This window comes from Lissotriton helveticus, chromosome 12 (assembly GCF_964261635.1).
Source record: "Lissotriton helveticus chromosome 12, aLisHel1.1, whole genome shotgun sequence".
Taxonomy (NCBI): domain Eukaryota; kingdom Metazoa; phylum Chordata; class Amphibia; order Caudata; family Salamandridae; genus Lissotriton; species Lissotriton helveticus.
This window is the reverse complement of record NC_136073.1, coordinates 234,866,292-234,891,485: the sequence shown is the minus strand read 5'-3', so window position 1 is coordinate 234,891,485 and position 25,194 is coordinate 234,866,292. Positions and strand designations below refer to the sequence as shown.

General features: G+C 46.0%; 1 protein-coding gene across 4 annotated transcripts in view; it reads left to right on the top strand.

Moving 5' to 3' along the window:
- PIEZO1 (piezo type mechanosensitive ion channel component 1 (Er blood group)) overlaps positions 1-25,194 on the top strand; it is an 859,941-nt gene that overhangs the window by 414,223 nt on the left and 420,524 nt on the right. For all 4 annotated transcript variants that reach the window (XM_078670084.1, XM_078670083.1, XM_078670082.1 and 1 more), the window contains exons 7-8: positions 10,867-11,047; positions 12,450-12,663. In XM_078670084.1, coding sequence (XP_078526210.1) covers positions 10,867-11,047; positions 12,450-12,663 — 395 coding nt within the window. The remainder of the gene's footprint in view (positions 1-10,866; positions 11,048-12,449; positions 12,664-25,194) is intronic.

Below are 25,194 nucleotides of genomic sequence, written 5' to 3'. Positions count from 1 at the left end.
ATATTTAAAGTCTGAACATGATTGAACCAGGTGGAAAGCACCCGGCATACTACACGACGCAATCCTAATGTTACAGACTATAATATGAGTCAGTACTGTCACGATGAGAATAGCAGTCTCAAGGGACACACAAGTAGTACAGGTGTCAACACAATGCTGTACTTAAGCCTGCGCGACTGGCAGTAAGACGAAGCAGTAAAGCTATGCGCCACAAATACCGCAGTCTGAACCTAATGTTTGTAATCAACATGGACACAGTTGACAAAAATGGAGGACTGCAAACGCTTTCCCAATAAAATAGGATGCTTTCCATCTCTTTATTTACTTCACAGTGCTCACAGACCTAAGTGTTTGCACAACGGTGCTATGGGTCCCTCCATGGCCCGGGGACAGCGTCTCAGTGTTTGTGCATTTAGGGTGGTAGGGTGAAGGTACGCAAACCTAAATGGTGCCCACAAGCCCGCAGGGAAAGAAACCAACAGCTTAGATGGCTTAGAGTGAACCACAAACGTCTCTGAACCCAGCCTGCAGAATAGGTAACCAAAGAAAAAATGTACATTCATTCACTCATTATATTTTTGCTCAATTCTCAGAGTAGATATTCTTATGGCATCAAACATTCATATGGGATGTATATCGTTGTCCTTCTCCTAAGCAGTAAGCACTCCCTATAGATTTGCTCAGCCACACAGAATGCTTACAATGTTGGAGCTAACAAGTGTTGGTCACCTACAGTCTACGTTCAGTGGCAGGGACCGGAAACGGATGTAGGGGGTATATTTATTTATTTGCCGGGTACCTTTGGTGGAATGTATGACGTTACAACGAATTCCGTTGCAACGCATGCCTTTACCACGCATGCGTTACAACGGAATTCGTTTACCACGCATAACCTTTAGCTCGACTACTTGCGTGGTGACGTCATACGTCGTTAAGAGGAAACGGATTTTTTTTTCCGATTTCTCTTAAACGACGCTGATTATGTGCAGATCCCGACGTGACTTCTGGTGAGTTTTTTTATTTGGGGGGGAGACCCCCCCATGCCCCCCCGTTTTACTTTTTACCTTTACCACATATGCCTTTACTACAAATCTCGTAGTAAAGGTATGCGTGGTAAAGGCTTTAGTGGTAACCACGCATGCGTGGTACTGCATGCGTGGTTAAAGATTTCGTGGAAACGGCTTCGTTGTAAAGGCCGTTTCCCCCTTTGGTGGCAGTGTAATGGCATAAATGCCCGTATTCTGTATGACTTTAACAGCTGTGGACTGCCTGCCCCTCAATATGCACCCTGGTCATAGACTCAGGCGTGATTTTGAGGCAGGAGATTAAGAAGAGTTAAAGACAAAAGCATAGAACAGGAACCACTGTTAATGCCCTGTGTGAACAGGGCAATAGCACGAAATTGTCGTACATCCAAAGACAATCAACAATCGTTTATCATATGCAAAAGATACAAAACACAATACTGGTAGAAGTAATTTTTTTAGACTAACCAACAGTTTGTTGATCTGGCCGTAGCAATTTTTTGGAAGGGATGAAAGGGCAACAAGTGACTGAGCGCAAGCCTGGCAGTGCACCCTACGGCTTCTACACTCCTCAATATGTGGACAAGCTACTTCCGCGTTACCAGTTGGCCTGGCCATGCCACTGCTTGCTGGTGGCAAGTCCCTCCACCTCGGTGTTACTGTGACTGAAAGCCTCAGGAATATTCTGCCATGGGAGAGTGTGCCCATCTGCACACTGTACCAGGAAAAAATATCCTCGGGGGCACAGTGCCAGGGGAAACTTTTGCCACCACAAAACAGTATCATAGGGTGCGTGTAATGCACCACATATTACTAGACAAATCAAAGCTGTCACAACAAGTCTTTAACAATCCTATCATTAATTCTAGTGCTTTTTACCCGTGCTGTATTATTTAATGGTTCAGTGAATACGCCCAGTGTTGCGCATCCTTACAATTTGTTTGGCCCAATGTGATTCTGTGCATAGTTAGTAATTTGAGAAAATGAAGAAATAAAATAAAACATGAAGCCGGTTATAACTTTATAAAAGCCTGTCCTTAATATTCTTGCAATCCATGGGAGTCTGCAATCCTAGATTAAAATCCTGTCGGCAATTTTCTACTTCGACATCGTTAATAACGTGTAATAAGAAAATAGCGTAGCTTCTCATCTGTAATAAATAATTACAGCTAAATTATGATGTTAGAGTGGCTGCTACCAGAGCCAACAGACAGTACAAAAAGCAGGCATGGAGCAGAATGCTACCTCCAGTTTACAATTTACAACGCTTCTGATCTGTTTCTATGCAGTGAAACGTCAGTAGCATATTTATAAATATATTTATTTTTTGTCCCGCTGTAGAGTTCATTCCAAAGCAGAAATCTTGTTCTGTGTTGCAACATTTTTTGAACTATATCCATTTTTAGAACGTGCCTTAAAATAAACTGCTTCTACTATGTTTTTACAACAATTTACTTGCGTTATGTGGTGTGTTTAATTTAACACTACGGATCATGTGTTTGTTGATATATTTCTAACCATACTTTTTCATGTAACGGAGTAAGAGGCCAAGGATGTGTGTTTTCTGGTGAAAGATAAATTGTGAAACCTTGTATTGTTAGGAATAAAATACCGAACTTCTCGGTGTCCTGCAAATAATGTGCAGAAGAGGGTACTTTATCCCATAAAGTAGATTCTAGTCGACCTCACTAGTCCCCTGTAATATGAAAAGGACATAGGGCCATATGCATGAACACATTCTGGGCAAACCCCTTTGATGCACCTGGCCCTTAGCACTGCACAGTGCCTTTAGCCATACTTCACTGAGCAGAATCACACAGGCTTTTTCAACAATAGCGAAGATTACAAGTTTATATATTTATCATGCTCTATTTTCTCTGAGGATGTACAGTCATTAGCTGAGAAAGATACATTAATTGGAATATTCTATTTATTGCACTTTTGGAATTTTATCGGCATGCTGAAACGCATTCTTTTAAATGTGGTTTACATTGAGCTGCTTGAAATCTAGGTTACGACCAGTTTTATGCTACACAATGGGGTGTTTGTTTTCACAGTACATCTTTCTAATGAATTCTTTGAATCTCCAATCATATTATCCTTCTCTCAAAAATAGGTTGGAGAAGGTTAGTTCTGTGACCAGGCATTATAAGGAATGAAATACCCTTCAGCATTCGTAATTAGGATGTTATAATTCACCTCTCTGTTATTTCACTAGATATAAGAATTCTGCCTTCATCTTCGTTCCTCAATGTAGTCATCGAACTCTTTGATCACTTGCAGCATCCTTATAATGTACACTAGGGGTGCTGTGTCCCATATGCTGTGTTCAATAAGCCACAGAAATACCAGCTATACTTATTAGAGCAGTCTGAACCACTCTAGGACTGTGCTACAGTGATGTAACATAAGTGACTGTGTGAGGTGCCTAAAGTCTGACTAAATTTAGTCCCTCGAAGATATTTAAGCCAGTGTCTATCGAGGAAGTCGGTGGGCCCTTCCTGTACTGCATGGTCTGTTACATTCCTGCTGTTCTAGAGTCGCATGTCAACAACTATGTAAGGCCAGTAGGGCTGGGGCAGTGCCAGTAAGACTCTCAGAGGTTGGAATAGCTAAGGGGGAGGCAATCATCTCAAGAGAGAAGGCCCCCTGAGTGACTGTCCCAGCCTCTGGTCCAGCAGAGACACCAGTCTGGAACATGCACACTTCCGCGACAGGCTGATCCCTCAGGACTTAACGCTGGACAGGAAGTCACAGAAGTCCTGCTGCTTCTGTTGCATGACTATCTTGCTCCAAATCACACATGAACAGGATGTGTGAGTGCTCCTGGTTTCAGAGCATGTTACACGTTCAGTGAGGCGGGCCATCGTCTCATCACAAATGAAGCTGATGCTCCCAATGATTTCGAAAGGGTGTCCCAGACTCCAGCTTACTGGCTGATACTGACTCATCCCTCCTGCTGCTGCCAGACCAGGCTTGGAACCCACAGTAGACCGTCTCAGACTTGTAATGAATGAAGGAATGGAGATGAGACAGAGGAGCCGGCCAGCCCTGCGGGCTCATGAATAAGTGCAGTGTGTGATAGGCCGGTGACATCACTGTCTCCATTGTGCTGGCCCAAAATTGTAAAGCGCTCTGATATCCCTCGGGATCATGTTCGCGCTTTATAAAACATTATAAATAAATAAACAATGCATCAATTGGAAGCCGAGCGCCGGAAGGTGTCGTTGACTGTTTTTCCCTTGTGCCTGTGAACTGATTACAACTTGTCTAAGTCAGTAGCTACAGCCAAAACTCCACCTGGCCTGCAGGGGGCAGTAGAGAAATCAGAAGAAGGTGGTAGCACAAGGTCTGAGGTTTAAGGCAGACTGAGCCAATAGGAACGTCTAGTTTCAAAACGTGGGAACGCCTTTGATAACCGAGTATGACTAACCCAGAACCTTCGCATATCAGATCCTGCTCCAGTCCTATTGGCATTTCAGTGGCACTAGTCTGAAAGGAAATCTCTCAAGATGCCCATGGGCCACTGCGGGAATGGCTGATGCTGAAAGACAGAATTTGTTTCTGCCCACGCGGAGGCAATTCATCTGACACAAAGGCTGGCACCGAGCTTGTGTTGCTCCAGCTGCAGGGACACCAGGATGCAGCTGCTGTGGAAATGAGTTTTCCTCTTAATTGGCCTAGCGAAACACTTTTTTCAGTTTAACCCACCTAAATGTCACAGTACTTGTAGCTTAGAGGAAGATGTCCAACATTGGCCCCGTTAGGCAATATTCATGCCAGATTTTTAGGATAAACACTGGAAATGTATTCTAATTGTTATATATCGAAACTATCCCATGTGGATGTGTAGAAAATTTGGCATGGATCCAGCGATTGCAGACAGATGTTGGACTGGCCAGACGGAAGCACCAAAGTGAATGTGGGACCAACAGCGGGTCCCACACATAGGTACTAGAGGGTATAAGAATGCCATGCTGATGTGCAGATGGTATTGCCAATGTTGTATTCTCCTTGATACGGGTTGATATCCGCTGTCTCCTTTTGAGCCATAACGGATAGACCACTCACTGGACATAGATATTTCGGGCACCCTTTGCTACTGTTACGGTGCATAGGACTTGAAGCTAGCTATGCGGCCATATTGACCAAAAGCAGATTAGTGTATGGTCTAGTTTAGAGACTTGACAGTCCAGCAGCATGTGGCAGAGTGAGTGCCATGTGACTGTTTTTCCCCCCATATTCATGGTCTGTTGGGGCGGCACGTGCTGAGAAGTCATACAGTCTCTATAGACCGCCTCCGCAGTTCCTCATGCGGTGTTGCAATATATTACGGGTGAGTGTGTACAAGACTGTTTATATTTGCCAAGGGGCTGTCATGTGCCATACTGTAATCTAGACTTGTGATTTCCTGCGAAGGAATGGGAGGGGCCAGGGTGGAACTGTCATCAGGTTTTTGTTGAGAATAGAGAGTTATGCAGGGTATAGGTGGGAATCGGGAAGTGAGGGTATCTGAATGTTCCGGAACCGATTGTCATTATGGCAAGACAATTTTACCCACCAGAAACATGATGGAAAATAAGGAAATGAAACCAGCACACTCATGGCTGCTGATAGTAGCATAAGAGGAAGATACAGAAATAGTCTCTTGACTCTTACAGTGATGTTAACCTCCAGCTCAATGGCGCCCCTCATATTGGTCTTTTTAGGCTTAAAGACTGAACCCTGCTTGGATTCAAATTTGTGAGCTGAAAATCACACGCACATTTCTGGTGCATGCAGTCATCCTACTGCCAGTCTCACAGACTTAATCTGAAATGGGAACATTGAATTCTGTGGATTTTCTCCCCCCTCTACCTAATATTTTTCTTCCCATAGCACACATTCTCACCTGTTGTGTTGCTTGGCAACCAGGTTGCCTCTTTGCATGCCCGTGTCATGTACAGAATGCTTCTATTTAATTGTATGTTCTGGTTCCACGGAGTGTTGTGGGGCAGAACGTTACTGGGTCGACTTGGGAATGGTAATGTCCACCAGCGCTCCTCAGGTAGTAAAGGATTTATTATGAAATTGGACCGACCTGTACCACTCTGTAACTTCATCACCATGAGGTCCTGCCCACCTTAGAGATTGGGGAGAATTTAGAAACAGGACCAACCCATTGATTTCATTTGGAGTCATTGTGTGATGTCACTTCTCCTATCCATGTCATTTTGGTGAATGGATCTTTCTGATGTCAGTGTCACATGAGAGGCACATCCACTTTCGCTCTCACAGTTTGCAGGCAACGCTATGAATGAGCTCATATTCTAAAGACTGCCAACTTTGTTTTCTTTTAATAAAGGATTTTGTGACCAACATCTCGATTCCGCCGTGAATTTACTTGATAAAGATCATTTGAACAGTGTGTCTAGATTGTGTCTAGGTTGTTTATTCAGCTTGATACTGTGCATGTTTTTTTCATCAATATATTTTATTTGCAATACACTTGCACTTAAGGGCAATTCTTCAGTCATGGCAAGGCAGGAGAGGTGTTAATACAGAGAATGATACATTACGAGCAGATGGGGTATGTGCGTAGGAATGCAATTTTTCTTGTATTATGGAATGTGGAGGGTATATATGTATTTACCATTGTTTTTGGTTTTGCTGTTATTACTCAGTTGTTAATTAATTCACATCCTGCCTCTGATGCGTCCTACTGCTAGCAGCACTCCTTTCACAGGACATGCGCTCCATCCCGCCTTGTATGCGAACCAGAAATAGTCATTTAAACATGTGCCTCGTGTTATGGCAGCAAAGTTATGGCAGCAAAGTTCCCTTTATAATGTTGTATTCTGCCAAATTGAAAAACTACGCATGGCTTCCTGCTGTTTCCTTTTTAGGTTCTTGGCCACGGCATTGCTTAAGCAATTTTTCTGTAAAGTAGGAAAATTAAACTTAATTTCAGCAGAGGGCTACAGGAGAAAAATATATTTGTCCTGTTCATTTATCAGATGTCTTGTTTTTGAGGGCAGCTGTACACCACAAACCCTGCACTTTAAGCTATACCTATATAACATGTCTAAAATGGCTTTGCTTTGGAAAGTGTGTCATACGTCACTGTATCCCAAAGAGCCCCCCTGGGTCGATGGTTATGGTGACTCAGTGAACTAATGCATCTACTAGAAGCATCTGTGTTTGATCCTCTGGTCATTAGTTTGAATCCTGGGAGGTTCACTCTTCCTTTGGTTCTTCGGAGGTTGATAAAATTAGTATTATTGAAATGGGTAGATATAAACATGTTATGTGGAGCTTGTCTGGGAGGCTCACAGTTCTTGCGCACGAGTGTGTTGACTAGGTGAGAATTGGCACCTGTTGGCTCCACCGAGCAGGTGTAAGATAAGGTGAGGCTCGATCCAGATCTGATATAGGACTGATGCGCCAGATGAAACGGACAAAGTCAGGTGGTTATAATAATTTGAAACCGCGTTCTAGGAGGTCACGACTGATGTTCAAGGAAGCCAATTACGAAGTCACGCAAATAAGGGGTCCTGAGGTCCCATGTTAAGAACTGGACTTGTGGCGAGTTTTTCACCAGAGTCCTGATGTCACGTGATGACCCCAGAGTACTTTAACAAATTTGGCCAGTCATGGAGGAAGATGGGGCAGAACAACAATGTTCTGTTGGGCTGCAGTGACTTTTGACTGCATTGGCACAATATTGTAAAATAAATACGGCAAAAACAAAGGCCATGATAATTACCAGACAAATATCGAGAAAAGGCTCACGGTATGTCGACGGAAAACCAATTGAAATAGTCAATGCGTATAAGTATTTGGGAGTATGGATCAACCACAAAGGAAGACAGATCACTCATATCACAGCAATGCAACGAGGGGCACAATCGCTACAGGGGGCCTTCTGCAGAGTAAGGAAATCCATGAGCACACCGGATCAAACTCCCCTAATTCGTACAATGGGGGCAAAATCCCTACCCTCCGTGGCCTATGGTGTAATAGCCTTTAAAGACAAAATGTCGATATTTCTGGATAGAGCTTAGTCATGTTGCTTCCACAGAGTATTCTTCCTACCAACCTCAACCTCCCATTCCTATGGAATTTAATTTGGCTTCTCAAAAGTGGCTTTTAAAAGCGAGATATATAGCCTACTGTCTGAAAGCCAAACAAGCCAGGGACCATACTCTAAAGAAGCTCATCTGCTTAATGATAAGCATTGGAAGCTCGTGAAATGTGGTCTGTCCCCATACCTACTACTGCAGTGGCTAAACTACGAACCAAACAAGCAAAGGTAATGTCTGCCGACAGTGACGCATTAGCCTTTAAAGAGCTGAATCATGGTAGCTGGGCATCAAAACTTTATAACAGTGGAGATCTGCCACATCACTTGCCATACTATGTATCCTGTCTCTTAAAACCAATAATGAAGCACCAGCTAATGAGACTATTGTTAGGTCTAATACCACTATTGGCTTACAAGTATGGTCGAGGATACAAGGAAGTTTTAGTCTCTCAGTGCTGACTGTGCAGGGCAAATAAGAAAACATTGGTCCATATTCTGTGCATTTGTGGAAAACTGCACCCAGAATCTACTGGCATCGCCCAACTTGCCGTATTTTAAATGTGTGGACTTGCCAAGAAGCCATGGCAGGGTGCTTGAAAGGTGACTCATTGCAATTAGCCACATGTTTTATGCAATATATGACCGTAGTAAAAGCCATGCTTGACTTGGAGACTTCTAAAGAACCATAAAGCGTTAAGTTGTGCCTACGGCTCCACTTCCTACGCCTTTTTAAAGTGGATTAAAGTGGATTAACTTTTAATTTCAGAACAACAGAACCAAAAATTAGCTCATGTTTTTACATATTGTCTTAAACTGTGAACTGTATAGGTTCGATTTTTATCCAACGTGATTGCAATGATTTTAAGTAATTGTGCAATAAAAATTATCTTACCTTACCTGGGAGGTTCACTCTTCCTTTGGTCCTTCAGAGGTTGCAAAAATGAGTATTATTGAAATGGGCAGATATAAACATGTTATTTAGAGCCAAGAACCCCACCGGTGGATGTGCGCTTTATAAATACATGTTTTGCTCTGTGTGTTAGATTAGAGCTTGTGTGGGAGGCTCACAGTTCTTGCACATGAGTGTGTTGACTAGGTGAGAATTGGCATATGATGGCACCACCGAGAAGGTGGAAGGTAAGGTGAGACTCGATCCAGATCTGATATAGGACTGATGCGCCAGATGAAGTAGATAAAGTCAGCTGGTTATAATAATCTAAAAGAGCGCTCTAGGAGGTCACTACTAATGTTTAAAGAAGCCAATTACGAAGTCACGCAAATAAGGGGTCCTGAGGTCCCAAGGTAAGAGAGTCCTGATGTCACGTGATGACCCCAGAGTACTTTAAAAAAATTGATTAGTTATGGAGGAAAGATGGGGCAGAGCAACAATGATGATGTAATAAAGAGGGGTGTACACAGCAAAAGGTACATGTGTTTTCCCTTTTCCTTGTGCCTGTCATTAGCAATGGTTATATTGTGCCCTGTCCTGAATGCCTCAGTTGGAGTTTTCAATCCTGGATGTTGCATCTGGAGTAGTGTGCCCATTCCTGAAGGTCCCATCTGGAGTAGTGTGCCCATTCCTGAAGGTTCCATCTGGAGTAGTGTGCCCATTCCTGAAGGTCCCATCTGGAGTAGTGTGCCCATTCCTTGAGGTTGCATGTGGACCAGTGTGCCCATTCCTGGAGGTCGCATTTCTGGAGTAGTGTGCCCATTCTTGGAGGTGCCATCTGGAGTAGTGTGCCCATTCCTGGAGGTGCCATCTGGAGTAGTGTGCCCATTCCTGAAGGTCCCATCTAGAGTAGTGTGTCATTTCTAGAGGTTGCATGTGGACCACTGTGCCCATTCCTGGAGGTCCCATCTGGAGTAGTGTACCCATTCCTGGATGCCCCATATGGAGTAGCGTGCCCATACCTGTAGATCCCATCGGGAGTAGTATCCCGTTCCTGGAGCTCACAACTTGAGTAGTGTGCCCATATCTGGAGGTCCCATCTGGAGAAGGGTGCCCATTCCTTGAGGTCCCATGTGGAATAACATGCCCATTTCTTGAGGTCCTATGTGGAGTAGTGTGCCCATTCCTTGAGGTCCCATCTGGAGTGGTTTGCCCATTCCTGTAGGTTCCATCTGGAGCAGTCTATCCATCTCCTTTAGGTCCCACCTGGAGTTGCGTGCCTAGTCCTGGAGGCCTCGCCTGGTATAGTGTGTCCACTCCTGGATGCCTCACCTGGAGTAGTGTGCCTAGTTTGAGAGGCCCTATCTAAAGTGATGGTGTCCAGTCATGTAGGTCCCTTTTGTGGTGATGCCCAGTCCTTGGGGGCAACTGTGTTGGTGCTGCCTAGTCCTGGAGGCTCCATATGGAGGGCTTATGTCCAGTCCTGGATTCCCTATCCTGCCAGGTTGAGTCCAATCCAAATCTGGGTCTGATTGTGTCCCGTCTTGGAGGCCCCATCTGTAGTGGTTGTGTTCAGTCCTGCAGGCTACATCTTCAGACAGACACTTACAAGATAATAAAGGTTTGTTGGAGACATCCTATAGATGGTCAGTAAAAATGGGGGATGATTTAAACCACAGATCCTACGAGGAGAAGATTGAGAAACTAGACATGCATAGGGACTGGGGAAAGAAGGTGTATGGTGAATATTTTATTAATTGAAATATCTAAAATAGGCAAATACTGCACCAGAGACAATCATTTGCCATAGTTTGCCATTCATTTATGTTATAGCATCCTATATTTTGATGGTTCAGTGATATTTAATAGATCCTTCTTGTTTTCTCCAGGTTGAAGAAGAGGACACTGCGGATGCTGATCACAGGAGTCTGGGGCAGCCAGAAGGTGTAGAAGACCTGTCACTGGCTCGTAACCGTGCTGGTCTGCTGGCCGCTCGGCTGCGGGTGACGGCACACAAGGTGCTCCGGACGGTTGGGAAATCTTTAGCCATTGTGCTCCTCGCTCTGGCAGGTAGATTGAGTTCTTCCTCCCAGCCCCTCATAAATTCCCTTCCCTTCTAATCCCTCCTTTACGCCAAGCCCTTTTCATTCCCCCTCATGTTCCTTCATTACACTCCCACCTTTGTTCTCCTTTCTCCTTTTTCCTTCATTACACTCTGTCCATCAGTATTAAGAGTATGCATGAGTAGAGAGGCTGAGTGATGGTGTGAGTGTTTAGGTGAGTGAATCTGCTACGTAAAGCTGAAGCACTGAATAAGAAGATAGGCTGCGAAGGTGGCTGAGTGACGGGCAGAAAGTGGACAAATGAGTGAGTGTATAAGTGAGGGTGTGAAGGTTGTCTAGAGAGTAGATGAGTTAAAGGGTGATTTTTAAAAGTGTGGCAGTGGCAAGGGTTGCCTGGAGTGTGAATAAGTAAACCGGTTGCATGCTTGTGAGACAGAGTAAGTGAACTGGTTGGTACTGATTAGAGTGTGCATGAGTGAAGGGGTGAAAATGAATAAATAGTGAATAGTTTGGATCAATAGTGAATAGTGAGAAGGAATGACTGGGAGATAGGTGATCGTGAAAGCTCGGATATGTGGGTTGGCTAAGTGTGTGGATGATGGAGCTGCTCTCTGTGCCCTACCATATTGCACTCACATAATAGACATCGGTCTGAAAGTCACCAGACTTTGCTGCAGGCTAGTCTACACTTGTAGAAAGGCAAAGGGAACAAGTGTCCTACACTCCTCAAATCTCAGTTTATCAAATGTGTGAGAGTGAAGAATATCAGAGACCCTGAAATACTAGACCAGTTTAACGAACTACAGGAGGATTCAGGTGGTAGACCTTCATCGTGGCAGGGCAGGCTGAATGACGGGTAGTACAGGACTGTGGTAGTGTTGAATGATGGTGGCAGTAGGGCACGACAATGCAGATGACAGCACAGACCTATAGAGGTGTCAGGGTAGGCTGGTGATAAAGAATTAGCACCAGGCATTTGATAGGACATAATAGTGGGTGGGCAGATTGATGGCAGCGTAGGACAGGAAAGTGCAGAATGATGTTGGTGATTGTACACAGGACAATTCCGATGACAGCGCAGGGACAGCACAGAACTACAGAGGCGTCAGCCTAGGCATGTGATAGGGCTGTGGCATGAAGGAAATCTGACCGGATAGTGTAGGGACAAATTGCTGGAGGTGATTGGGCATTTGGAAGGGTGTTTGGGTAGAACATCACAATGCTGATGGCCTAATAAGTTTCTGATAGGGCAGAGTTGGACACTGGTAGTGGAAGGGAAGCATGGTGTTGGAGTATGCTGATGATTGGACAGGTAGGTGCATGCGTTAGAACTAGATAGTGTTGTAGCGGCATTGTCTTGGCTCCACTAGGGACCTATCAGTGATCACCTGTGTTTACTTGCTCCCCAGGTATCACCCTGCCGTCGGCCTTCTCCGGAGCCTACTACCTCATGTTCATTGGAGTCTGCACCTGGTGGGCATGCCACTTTCCCATCAGCCACCTGGGCTTCAACACCCTGTGTGTGATGGTGGGCTTCTTTGCTGGAGGTCACCTCATCTGTCTCTACTGTTACCAAACTATATTCTTCCAGGAGCTCATCCCCCCTGGTTGCCTCTGGGCCAGGTAAGAACCACCATCTTTAAGCCTAACCAAAGCCAAGTGCTCTCTGTCCATAGGTAACACCATTACCTGATGTCGGTCAGTGTGTGTGGGGCCACATCTCAACGGCATTCTCATGTAGATGGACGATGACCTCACACCGATTCTGGGGGTGGGATATTTCTTACAAACCAATACTTTACCATGCATTTCAGGATGCATGCGTCAGATTGACAGGTTTGAGAGGAACGTTTCATGATTGCACAGCAGTAGGTGATAACACGTGGTTGGAGATGGCACTAATGCAATATGGGTAAACTTGAACATTCTTGAAGACATCTATGCTCCAGTAACAAATGTAATTATGCAAAACTGTATTTCATGTAAAGCGCTCTGATACCTCACGGTCTAGCCAGCGCTATATAAACTCTTCAAAAAAATAAATGACCAGATTTGTGTAGTAGCCTTTTCAATGAGATTCAAAGGATTTCATTATTAAAGAGTTAAAAAGAGTACATTTGGATTACTTACGGACAAACATTTTGTCAAGTTAGTCCTCCATTATATGACTGTATGCGGGCTATATTTGAAACAAGAAGTGCAGGGAATCCAAAGTTGTTCTTAGGCACCTGCCACCTTCACTGACTAATGCCATGGTGACTTAATACCAAGGCTGTCTGCGATTGATTCCACATCATTCTTCTTTTTTTCCACCACCCAACACCACTGGTCAAATTTCTTGCAGGTTCTTTTTTAGGTTTTGCCTGGCGAAAAGATGCGCTCTGCGCATCTTTTTCGCGCAGGCGAAAACCTGATGAGAACTGTAGTGTGGCTTTGGGTCGGCCCTCGTCATTCATTGGCTGGCTCCATAAATGGAGCCTAGCCATTGGACGAGGGGCCTGTCCGTCAATGCCGGACCAGATTCGGGGGCGTTCCCGAGATTCTTTGGCTTTTGCCGACGTCACACGACGTCAGCCGAAAGCCGGGAACGCCCCCGAATCTGGTCCGGCCGGGCCGCAAGCAAGCCGGAAGTCCCGCCGCCGCTCTTTCTATGCCAGGGGAAAAGTGCCCGGGAGAAAGGAGTGCGGCTGCCAGCGAGGCCCCGGTGCAGCCTGTCACGATTGTTGTCATCAAAATAATGGAGGGGGAGAGGGTGGGCGGGAGTGGCAGGTTGGGGTCGCCTATCTGGCATCTTGGTTTGCTGGTTGCTTTAAGACCCAACTGTGTGAGCTAAACTCTACAATAAATGCGGAATGTGGTTCTACTTCACCTCTCCTCCCGTGAGGACAGGCGGCGTGAGCTGATGTCACGTGGTTCTCTGTACAGCACTTATGTCTTGGTCGTATTCCATTAGTTCTCGTTCATGAATTAATTGGCATTATATGTAACCATATTTTGTATAAATAAACTTACTAGACCGCCTGCGTATTCCTAAAGCGGTGCACGCAACGATGAAGTGCGGTATGTTTATTTTATTGTTTTGGGGGACTTAAAGTATTGACTGACACTGGTGAGAATTCTATGATCAGATCAGTCATTCTACTGGCATCATATGCCTCTTTGGGCAATTAAGTAAGTCCTACAGCGTCACTTCCGCTGATGTCCAGTGGGTCTCCGAATCTGTCATTGGTGTTAAAGCTAAAGCCACAAATGAATGCCATTTAAGTAGCAAAACTGCGAAAGACTTGGACCCGCTCTTTGTGCAGGACATATTGTCTCCTATGTCCACAAAACCCTTATTCTGCACTTTGATCCTTTAGAACCCGTTCTTACTTGGAGCCAGTGGTCCAAGTTATCAGTTTGGCAGGATAGCTAGTTAGCTGCCGAGATCTCAGTGTCGCAGCGTTTCTCATGTTTCCCCTTCCCCAGTCAATTACCTGATTATCAGCCTGGATTAAGTTGCTGTAAATTCACATACAGGTTCCGTGTATAGTAATTAGTGTGTCTAAAAGGCGTCTATATCAGGTGTACGCCGGAAGAATATCCGCCTGGCCCTCTTTGGGGTGCGTAACGGTGGCGGGGAGCCAGCCCTGCCTTCATACCCACTCAAGGTTGCGTGCCTCAGCCAGCCGGAAGTGTCTGAAGCCATTGGGCTTGAAAGATGCCGCCTGTGCGATAAGCTTATCACCGGAGGGGCTCGGAACGTTTACTGCCCTGAAGCGACGTGTGGCCGGCTGCACCTGGGAACGTGCAGCCCGCTTTTCGGAAGTTCGTGTGTGTGTGTGTATATTCCCATTCCCTGTTACCTGCTATGCCTTTTATCCTGTGTTTTAAGATTTTTTTTTTCATTCAACCATTCACACCCCAAACACGTTACATTGATATTAAGTCCTGCAGACTTGAGTGCCAAAGGTAGAGGAGGTTTTCATTTAAGAAAAGGGCAACCGATTGAATGTTCAGTGAGCCTTTTTTTTCTCTCGTGTGCCGCTGATTAAAAGCAAGTGATTGCTCAACAGCACATAAATAATGTTCACAATATTGTTCCCATGGCAACTGTGAATTTAAATGTGAACTCTTCCCTCGGCGCGTGGTGTGAAAAAAAGTGTGCGGCCCTCTCACTGTGGTGTCACTGGGTGGGGTAAGCACCGGTTACGTCTCAGTAGTTGATTTTTTTGCTGCCAGGAATATTGCGGAGGTACTTACTGCAGGTAGTAAGTACCATTGACGTTGGTGTTAATGAGTACAAACGGGAGGTAAGGATTGGGTCACGTGTCGAGCAGCGCGTTTGATTGGCGGCTCGCACATGGGCAGCATTCTCTTGGCGCCTGTTAATGCTCATCTGCACGCCTGCGCAGGTGGGGTTGGCGCGGTCCGTTGTGCTGATGGTTGCACCCTACGTTTGTCACAGTAGGTTTGGGTCGCTTTCCTTGCACTGTGGTAGGTGTCTCGCCCAGGTGGTAACGTGACGTACCACATTGTACACTGCCCGGTCATCGCTCCACGCCACCCTTTGGTGATAGTTCTTGCCTGCTTTCTCAGGAGCAAAGTTGTATCTTCCTAGTTAAAGCTAACTCATGGATACAGGACCGACATATATTACAACTTACCTTTGGGAGTCACTTTTTCAGAGCGCCTCTTTCAGGGGCTCGCGCAAAAATGGGAGAGCTGCATTGTGACCAGTTAACTGCACAACACGATTAAACCGGATAAAACCACCCCATTCCTCTGCTGTCTGTAAGATTTCAGTTGCAAATCCTCTCATTTCCAACAATTAGTCGTTTTCTGGTTTTCCCAGAATGAGTAGAGGGCAGTTTTTTGTGAGTTTTAAATCTTTGTGCTCTGGACCGACTTTAAGGGTAAACATTTGAGGGTTGGGATTAAAATCCTCTGCCCTTGAGAGGGCAGAATGTGGCTTCCCATAGTTCCTAGTTAGAACTTTGTTAATGAGTCTTCCACGCTCACTGCCCTGCTCTTGGGTGCCTTTGCAGTTCACACTCAAAATCCCAGAGGCTCCATAAATGGAGCCTAGCCATTGGACGAGGGGCCTGTCCGTCAATGCCGGACCAGATTCGGGGGCGTTCCCGAGATTCTTTGGCTTTTGCCGACGTCACGCGACGTCAGCCGAAAGCCGGGAACGCCCCCGAATCTGGTCCGGCCGGGCCGCAAGCAAGCCGGAAGTCCCGCCGCCGCTCTTTCTATGCCAGGGGAAAAGTGCCCGGGAGAAAGGAGTGCGGCTGCCAGCGAGGCCCCGGTGCAGGAGAGCCCCGCCCGCGGCACCCGAGAAGAGAGCCCAGGCCCCGGCAGAGGAAGGACACCGCAAGCGCCCCCGCCGCCTCCTGGGAGCAGTCCGGTGAGTTTTCAGGTTCTCCGTGTCCCTCCTCCCGCCGTCCCCCCTCCCGCTCTCCCCCCTCCCGTAGTGGTAGAGCTTTATACGGTGCAGATTAGATGTGCGTTGTAGGAGTGCTGGTTAGTGCAAGTACTCGGACTGGTGTGCATTTTGTAAACTCTACCTCTGAACTTCAAGATAAATTTACTCTGCAAATCGGAATCTAAGTGTATTGAGGGAGGCTGATATGACTCAGTACTGAAATACGCTCATGTAGCAGGTTAGGGTAGAAGTGCTTTGTCATGGCTGAGTGGATGACTCACTGCTGCTCGGATACAAGTGTGTACTGCGTGTAGGTGCATTGTGAGATCTATGCTTGTGTTAGCACAAGGAAACCGAGGCATGATGCAAGTCATAATAAAGGCGCATTGAGAGAGCGCTTGGTGGCTTAGTCAAAGACACGTAGGCATAATGACAGACACAGAGGCAAAAGACTGATGCATGTAATCCGAGTGGCATTTAATCTCTCACTGGGAGATCAGTTCCAGCATAGTGCCAAAGGGAGAAAGATGCTGAGGGATGCGTCTAGAAAAGAGACTTGTGAGCAAATTGAGTAAATGGAATGTGATTTGAATACCTCTTTCAATTTTCACTCATTCCTGTCATGCTCTGACCCTGAATGTAAAACCACTTGCAGAATAGTTGCGAAATATATTTCCCCTCTGTTTAGGGACACTATCCATCTTTATTCCAAATGAAGGTAAGTTCTGCTGTGAAGGTTTTGTTCTTGCCAATGCTGCATCCGTGATACACCAGCTTCAGGGTAAGTAGGCTAAGTGAAAGCCTTGAAATTGATATTGTATCATTGCATCGAAAGACTGGTATCCTGTGGAGTAGTGTGTTTGAGCCAGGAGCATAGGATGAACAATTCTGGGGACAAGGGTCACTAAATAGTGCGGGGCCCGTTAGTTATGTTCACTGTGGATCTGAGCGAGATTTCCACTGTTGTTTCGGCACTCAGTAAGGTTGGTGGGAATGTACTAACTGCAGAGCTTTAACCTGTCGCTGCAGTAAAATGTTATACATGGCTTTTAGTTGATGGTGCTTTCTTTGGTTTAGTGAGTGAATAATCTGTTGACATACAAGCGAAGATTGTCATCTGAGGGCCACTAGGTGCAAATCCTAGGAGCCAAAGATACAGCATACACTTGCCAGCCATCTTCTTTTGTGTAGACCTTATTGTGTGTGCTCTTGGTGTTATGTGAATCAAGTAGAAACTTTGAGCTTTCATCTGCCTCAGTTGTGATCATAAACAGTAGAGGTATCACGTGTGCACTGATTGAGCTCTGCTTAGGATCCCTGTACTAGTTCCCACTTCCAGAGTAGCAATTGTCTTAAAATGTAGACTGATTTGTGTTTATGTGGTTGCGTGCATTGTCTGTGTTTACGGCACTTTTGGAAAATATCATTTCTTTCACTGGGCCAAGTGATTATAATGATGCATTGGCACAAAGCTGTCTTGGATCCTAATTTTGAAATGAGAACTAGGATTCAGATGGGTCAGGCTGACAGAGCTCATAGTAGATCCATTGCTGGAGTCAATGAAGGAGTGTTGTGCTGGCTTGTATTGTAAAGCAGAGTCAGGTTGCATTAGTAGAAGCTGTGCTGTGATCTGCTTAGAAATCCTGGTCGGGATGCAGTGCCTGCCTTCTAAGCAGTTTCTTTTTTTTGTAGGTTCATTATTGAATCAGGAATTCAGAGTGGTTGCCCTCAAACTAATGCATAGAACACTTGTTAATGAAAAGGAATCCTACTCCCCCCAAATACTTGGTTAGGACCTTCCAGTTATGAAAGTTCACAGTTCACTGCAGCTCAAGTTTGCAGCACACCACTGCACCAGCCGCACTACTTCCCTACTGACCGTTCTCCACTTCAGCCCGGTCTAAATTACAATTCCTGCTTGTGACCCTTTTTCCTGCTTGTGCTTGTTTTCGTGACCCTGTTGCCTGCTTGTGCCTCCGTGTGCCCCTGTTGCCTGCTTGTGCCTCCGTGTGCCCCTGTTGCCTGCTTGTGCCTCAGTTTTCGTGCCCCGTTGCCTGCTTGTGCCTCAGTTTTCGTGCCAATGTTGCCTGCTTGTGCCTCAGTTTTCGTGCCCCTGTTGCCTGCTTGTGCCTCCGTGTGCCCCTGTTGCCTGCTTGTGCCTCCGTGTGCCCCGTTGCCTGCTTGTGCCTCCGTGTGCCCCTGTTGCCTGCTTGTGCCTCCGTGTGCCCCTGTTGCCTGCTTGTGCCTCCGTGTGCCCCTGTTGCCTGCTTGTGCCTCCGTGTGCCCCTGTTGCCTGCTTGTGCCTCCGTGTGCCCCTGTTGCCTGCTTGTGCTGTGTGGGTGTGTGTGGAAGGCTCTGTGTAGGTGTGTGGAGGGCTGTGTGTGTGGGAGCTTTGTGTGGCTGTGTGTGTGGGGGGCTTTGTGTGGCTGTGTGTGTGGGGGCTCTGTGTGGGTGTGTGTGTGGGGGGGCTCTGTGTGTGTTTGTGTGTGTCATTTGCTAGAGATAAAGCTAGTGGCATTGTAAATGACAATGCCATTTATTTATGTTAAAAAAAACATAAATAAAAATGTCAAGAGCAATGCCAATAGCTCTAACTTTAACAAAGGCAAAACCATTGCATTGTAAATGCTTGTCTTGCCTGCGTTCTGCTTTTGTCATTGGTATCCTATTTTTTCTCTCCTTTTTCCCTTTTCTCTGTTTTGCTTTGAGTCGAAATCCACAAGCAGAGAAAAATCTCAGATCCACTGTTAGTTTTGTGAACGTTTTATAGTTTCACTATTTTGGTGTTTGTTGTATCATTGGTGCGTTTCATGGTTCATGAAGGTTTACACAAACCACAGAGAACTGATAAATCATCCATGAAATTTCATGCTTCGTGGCATTTACGAGGTAAAAATGTACCCCCCCCCCCATATTTCTTGGAAATTTGTTTACAAAATGTCTTTTCTACAAAATGAAAAGGAACACTGGCCTCGGCCTAAAAAGAGACTTATCTGTTGTTTGGATTCTTGGTGGCCGTCACCCTCTCTCAAACAAATGGTACATATGTGCACATACGTGGAAACTATTTTACCGGGGCCTATGAAATATGTAAAGAATTTCACGTGTCCCCGGGAAATTCGTTTCCTCATCATAATGATCGTTATTTCCTGTATGACCGAGCAGGCAGATGGTATTCAGAGCAGGAGATAGCTGGAAACAGCCCTCGTGACAAAAGAATGCAATGCGTGATAGTCTGCACCTGAGCCTAGCTTGTGCTGGATCTGACCACAGGAGTGGTAGTACTATACAGATAGGTTATGGTATGTTATTAGCATGGTATCACACTGCTCAGCACACCTTGTTACAGAGTCACTGTGCTTGGAGTGTATTTTTTTTCACCAAGTTTGTGGGGGGGTCCGGCACGTCATCTTATCTGGCAAGAGCATTGTTTAAGATCCTGCAAGATGGAATCTGAGTTGGGGCTAGGAAAACAGACTGTTTTATTAAAGCAAATGCATGAACCGGAAGCTAATTCTGTTCCATTCTCTGAATGAATAGTAGGTTGGAGGTGATCTTCATCTCCAAGGCAATGAACTCCCCAAACACTAGCCTTTTCACATAGAACCTCTTTTCTGAAGCCCAGGAGGAGGACAGATGAGAATCTGATCACTTAGAACACGACTTTAGCATAACTAGTAAGACTGATCACTGGGTTAATGCGTTGCTATTTAGATCTGAACTGAACTTGCAAATCAAAGGTTTGAATCGAAGCAGGCCAGCTCAGGGTTTCAGCCTTCTACTAGATATTCCTATTAGAAATGTTCTAAAAGACGTCAACATTCACAATGGAATAGAGTGCATTTTATATACACATACCCATCACTCCTTGGCCTTCCTTGATTCAAATATTTAAAGGTGTAAAGTTCTGATGTAACTTTACCTTATATGTAAAGTTTGAGGACATCCATCAAGGCACTGAGAAGGAAGAAGCCAAACATGAAACCAACCAGAGTCATACACTGTTGTGTGGCTGCATTGGGTTTATGTACGGTTTAAGATGATTTTGTGTTTACAACACCTCTGCCTTAGTGTTTTTTATTTATTTTTGGCAGTTTCATGCTGAGAAGTGAAATTGTAATTTGCAATGTATCTTGATCCCTTTGCTGTGTGTCAAGGAATGATAAAGTCACAACGGGCAGGAGGAACCAAGGTAATTTCAGGGCAACTAGAATGCCTGGTTGCAGTGAGCAAAGTCCTAACCAAACTTAGATTAAACACTTGGTTCAATTCTGGGTATTATCGCTGCTACTAAAAGTGTTGAAGAGAAAAAGAGACAAGAGGGATCCTAGGATCACAAGGAGGGCATTCCACGTACGTAAAAGTATCCTAGGCTCCATCTTAGTATATGCTGGTCTCTGGCTCCAGGGGTCTGTAGACGTTACTGGGCTTTTGAAGGGCTTCAGGAAACTTTGTAAAGTCTCAGAGAACTTCAGCTGTCAGATCAACTTTGTTTACAGTCCCAAGGTGCAAAGTGGAATGATGCAAAGTATTCCTGGTCCTACAGTCTTTTGCCTGTTGCACTATCATTTCAGTGCACCTGGATGCAAATCTGGCCACACAGATGAGTTCAGCTTGGATGTCTAAGCATCTGTCAAAACGTTCACACCACCACAATCTTCAGAGCTCGCCTTCCAAAGGTAAACGGTAATTCCCACCGTAAGGATTATAGGCTTGCAAAGAGCATCGTGTAAAGACTCACATGATCAATGTTCTTGAAAAGGTCAGTAAACTGACGACCAAAGATTTGGTAGCCACTGATTATAGGTGTGGGAGGCATTTTATGCATATAACACAATTCAGGAGAGACCACCTTCGGACTGGTCTCAGTAGCCATGTTCTGTACAAGCTTGCTATTTCAGGACTAAGCTCGTGCTATGGGAATAATACACTTTAATGGTATGTATCCCACAAATGAATGGTAGCGGTAGAAACTATCAAGTGGGTAGGCACACACGACTTTCAGGGCAGCCACTGGACCCAAGGGCTCCCATTCAGAGTTGGGATCTATGGTTCTGGTCTAGGCAAACTGGTTGGCACAGACTGATTTTGCAATGCAAAGGCCTTCTAGCACCTCTTTCACACATCAGAAGCTCAGGGACTAATTCTGTCTGGGAGACTCTATGTCACCTAAATGAGAAAGCCTTTACCGAAGTATGGGGCACATTACGATCGCGGACGGACTTGCGTCTGTCCGCGAGCCCTGAGTAGGAGGGAACGTCCGCATGTGCTGCTGCGTTCCCTCCTGTGCAATTAGGATGTGACCGCCACCCTGGCGGTCACATCCTCTATTTTTAACATTGCGGCGGGTGCGGCTTCAAGCTGAACCTGCCGCAATGTTAAAAACGCATGCATTGCATTTACATGCACAAAGCGGCAGGCACCGCGCGGTGCCTGCCGCTTTCTGCATGTAAATTCAGGGGGGTACCATAGGTACCCCCCATGTGCACCCCCAACCTCCCTTCACCCAGGGGGCCCGCAACGGGCCCCCGAACTGAAGATCCGTATGCTTTTCCACGGCGGAGAACCCGCCGCGGAAAAGCATGTCTGGGAAGCCATCCTAATATGTCTGGCGGTGTCTGAGAGACACCGCCGCCATATTAGAGCTTTTCCGCCGCGGTTGTAAGTCGACCGCGGCGGAAAAGCGGCGGACTGAAACCAAGACCCACCAGCCATCCTAATGTGGCGGTGGGTCTTTGGTGAGTCGCAGAAGATTTTCCGCATCCTCCGGGCCGGCGTTGGCTTCCGCCGGCCCGGAGGATGCGGAAAATCCGCGAACCTAATCGACCCCATAGTTTGCATTCCTATGTGAGGTCCCTGCAGTTTGCTCCATGCAAGAGTCCAACAGCTGCAGACAAGGAAAATATTGACGTTTATGTGGGTTTATGTGGGTTTCTCAGAATTCCTTGCCAAGGTTAAGCCCCCGCTCCCCAAGAACACCTGGATCAGGAAATGGGGCAAAGCCGATATGCCGTCCCTCTGCTCGTCCTTGTCCGAGTCCAGCCCTGACCTCTCAGGCCTTGCAGCCTCAGACCAATTGGAATCCATCAATAATTGGCTGATTCAATCGGGCGACGAATTCGCTCCCCTGAGGCGGATTACGGTTAAGCGAGCCCATGCAGCTAATAGGTGGTTCCACTCTGACCTTAAGGTGAAAAAACTAGCTACACGGAGAGCTGAGAGAGCTTGGAGGAGAGCCTATAGCCCTTTACTGAAATCCGCATACCATTCTGCCTTACAGACTTACAAAAAAGGCATTCTTGAGCCTAAGACAGAATACTACTCAGGAAGGATTTTAGCGGCAGAGTCCCAATCCAAAGAGATCTTTGCTACCGTCCATGAATTGGCAGCATCCGATAGAGTTACGACAACAGTCCCTCCCTCTCAACATCTCTGCGATTCGCTAAATGAATTTTTCATCGAGAAGGTCGCACAGATAAAAATTAATATACCACCTCCTTCGCTAACCTTTGTTAACCCGCCCCCTCCCCCCTCTACTTCCAAACTGGCTAGCATTCCTCTGCTGACCAAGGACTCACTCCTCCCTCTGCTTCGACGGGTGAAGTCGGGCTCCCCCTTGGATTTTGGTCCCGCCCATGTTTTAAGAGAGATCTTCTCGGCCTGTCCTACCCCTCCCCTCACGTTTCTCAATGACTCACTAAGCAATGGTGTGGTTCCCTCCTCTCACAAATCAGCAGTCATCATCCCGATCTTAAAAAAAACTGGTGCTGATCCCTTGTCCCCAGCTAATTACCGCCCCATCTCCCTCTTGCCCTATTTGGGAAAGGTCTTAGAAACCCACGTCACGAGTACCCTGAGCACTTATGTGGAGGCAAATCATTGCCTCTCCCCTTGCCAGGCGGGCTTCCGACCTCTACACTCCACAGAGAAGGTAGTGATCTCAGTGATGGATGGACTCCGCGAGGGTATTGACATCAACCTCCCGCAAGCCCTTGTTCTCTTGGACCTGTCCGCCGCTTTTGACACGGTGGATCATTCCATTCTTCTCACTCGTGTCAGGGCGGCGGGCATAGAGGGCTCTGCCCTCTCCTGGCTCAATTCCTTCCTGTGTGACAGGGCACAGGCTGTTCATCTCGCTGGTTTTACTGCCTCCTCACAAAAGGTGGAGTGCGGCGTCCCTCAGGGCTCTTCCTTATCCCCTCTTTTGTTTAAATTATACATCTATCCCCTTATTTTTTCATTGCAGCAGCTCGAGGTCACGGTGTTTAATTACGCCGATGACCTCCAGCTTATCTTTAATCTCTCTCACTCCCCCTACTCTGTTCAGAATTTTCAAACCGTTATGTTATTCATCCAAGATTGGATGAACTGCAACCACCTTAAACTCAACCCTGACAAGACAGAGCTGGTCTTGACAGGAGGTGGTTGCAGCCCCTGGTCCCCCTCGTTTTGGCCCCCTTCACTTGGTGTCCCCCCCTCCCGGTTCCTAAAGTTAAAACCCTTGGGATCTTTCTTAATTCCCAACTATCTGTAAACCCCCAGGTCAGTTCGGTGGTTTCCTCTTGCTTTTTTTCCCTCCGGATAATTAGGAAGATATCTCGCTTCTTCTCCCTCCCGGCTCTGAAAATAATTGTGATGGCAATGGTGCTCTCGCGCCTTGATTATGGGAACATAATCTATAACGGGGCACCGGCCTATGCCATACACCGATTGCAGCTAGTGCAAAATCAGGCTGCCCGCCTGATCCATGGGCTGCCCAAATTTCATCGAGCAACCCCACTGCTGAAATCATTGCACTAGCTACCTGTGAGGGAGCGGGCCTTATTTAAACTAGGTTGCCTCACCTTCCAGGCTAGGATGGGCACTGCCCCCGAGTTTATATGCTCAGCCATCAAACCCTACCTGCCGGGCAGAGAACTCCGCTCTACCCACATGGCACTCCTGGTCACACCTCGCTTTAGGAAAAAGAAAGCAGGTGGGGCGAAATTTGCGGTCCTTGCACCTGTCTTCTGGAACTCCCTCCCCATGACACTCAGATCCGCAACCTCCTATTTGGAGTTCCGGAAGAATCTGAAAACCTTCCTTTTTTCCAGAGCTTTTGCTGCCTAACCTGCCCCTCTCGCTGCTGTTGCTAGTAGTAGCTCCTATAGCGCCATGAAACCGCTGGGTATAAGCGCGCTAAATAAATGCTTTTAAATTCAAATTCAAAAAGTGTCCCTGGAAGGGTTTATGGTCTAAGTACAATGTAAAATTGGTTCTCAACCAGCAGAGTCGAATGCTTTAAGTTTTAGACAAATACGATGGGTAACTGCTCCCATCGCAATGATGAGATCCATGGGAAGATGGCGGAAATGTTTATTCTCACCCCAAGATTTTGTCTGCTCTACGTTGAAATCCATGCAGAAATGAGAAAGTACTGGGGCAATCAGACTTAAAATGTATATTAGAGACTCAGGGAGACTCTCTGGCATCTTAATAGGAAACAGCAAAGTCAAATATGTCCCAAAGATATACACTCAAATGTGTAAGTACAGTCTAAGCATATTAAAAAGCACAAAACAATTAAAGTAGCCTAAACCTTCATTGTGTCAGCCAACACCAGAATAATACACATAAACCTAAAGATTGATATGTCAAAAACCATTTGTACAATTTATTACACATACAATGTTAAAATACAGTTTACCCATAAAATCATAAAGACATGATCAATTGTTACACATTTTATTACAGAAAACAAAAGTCGA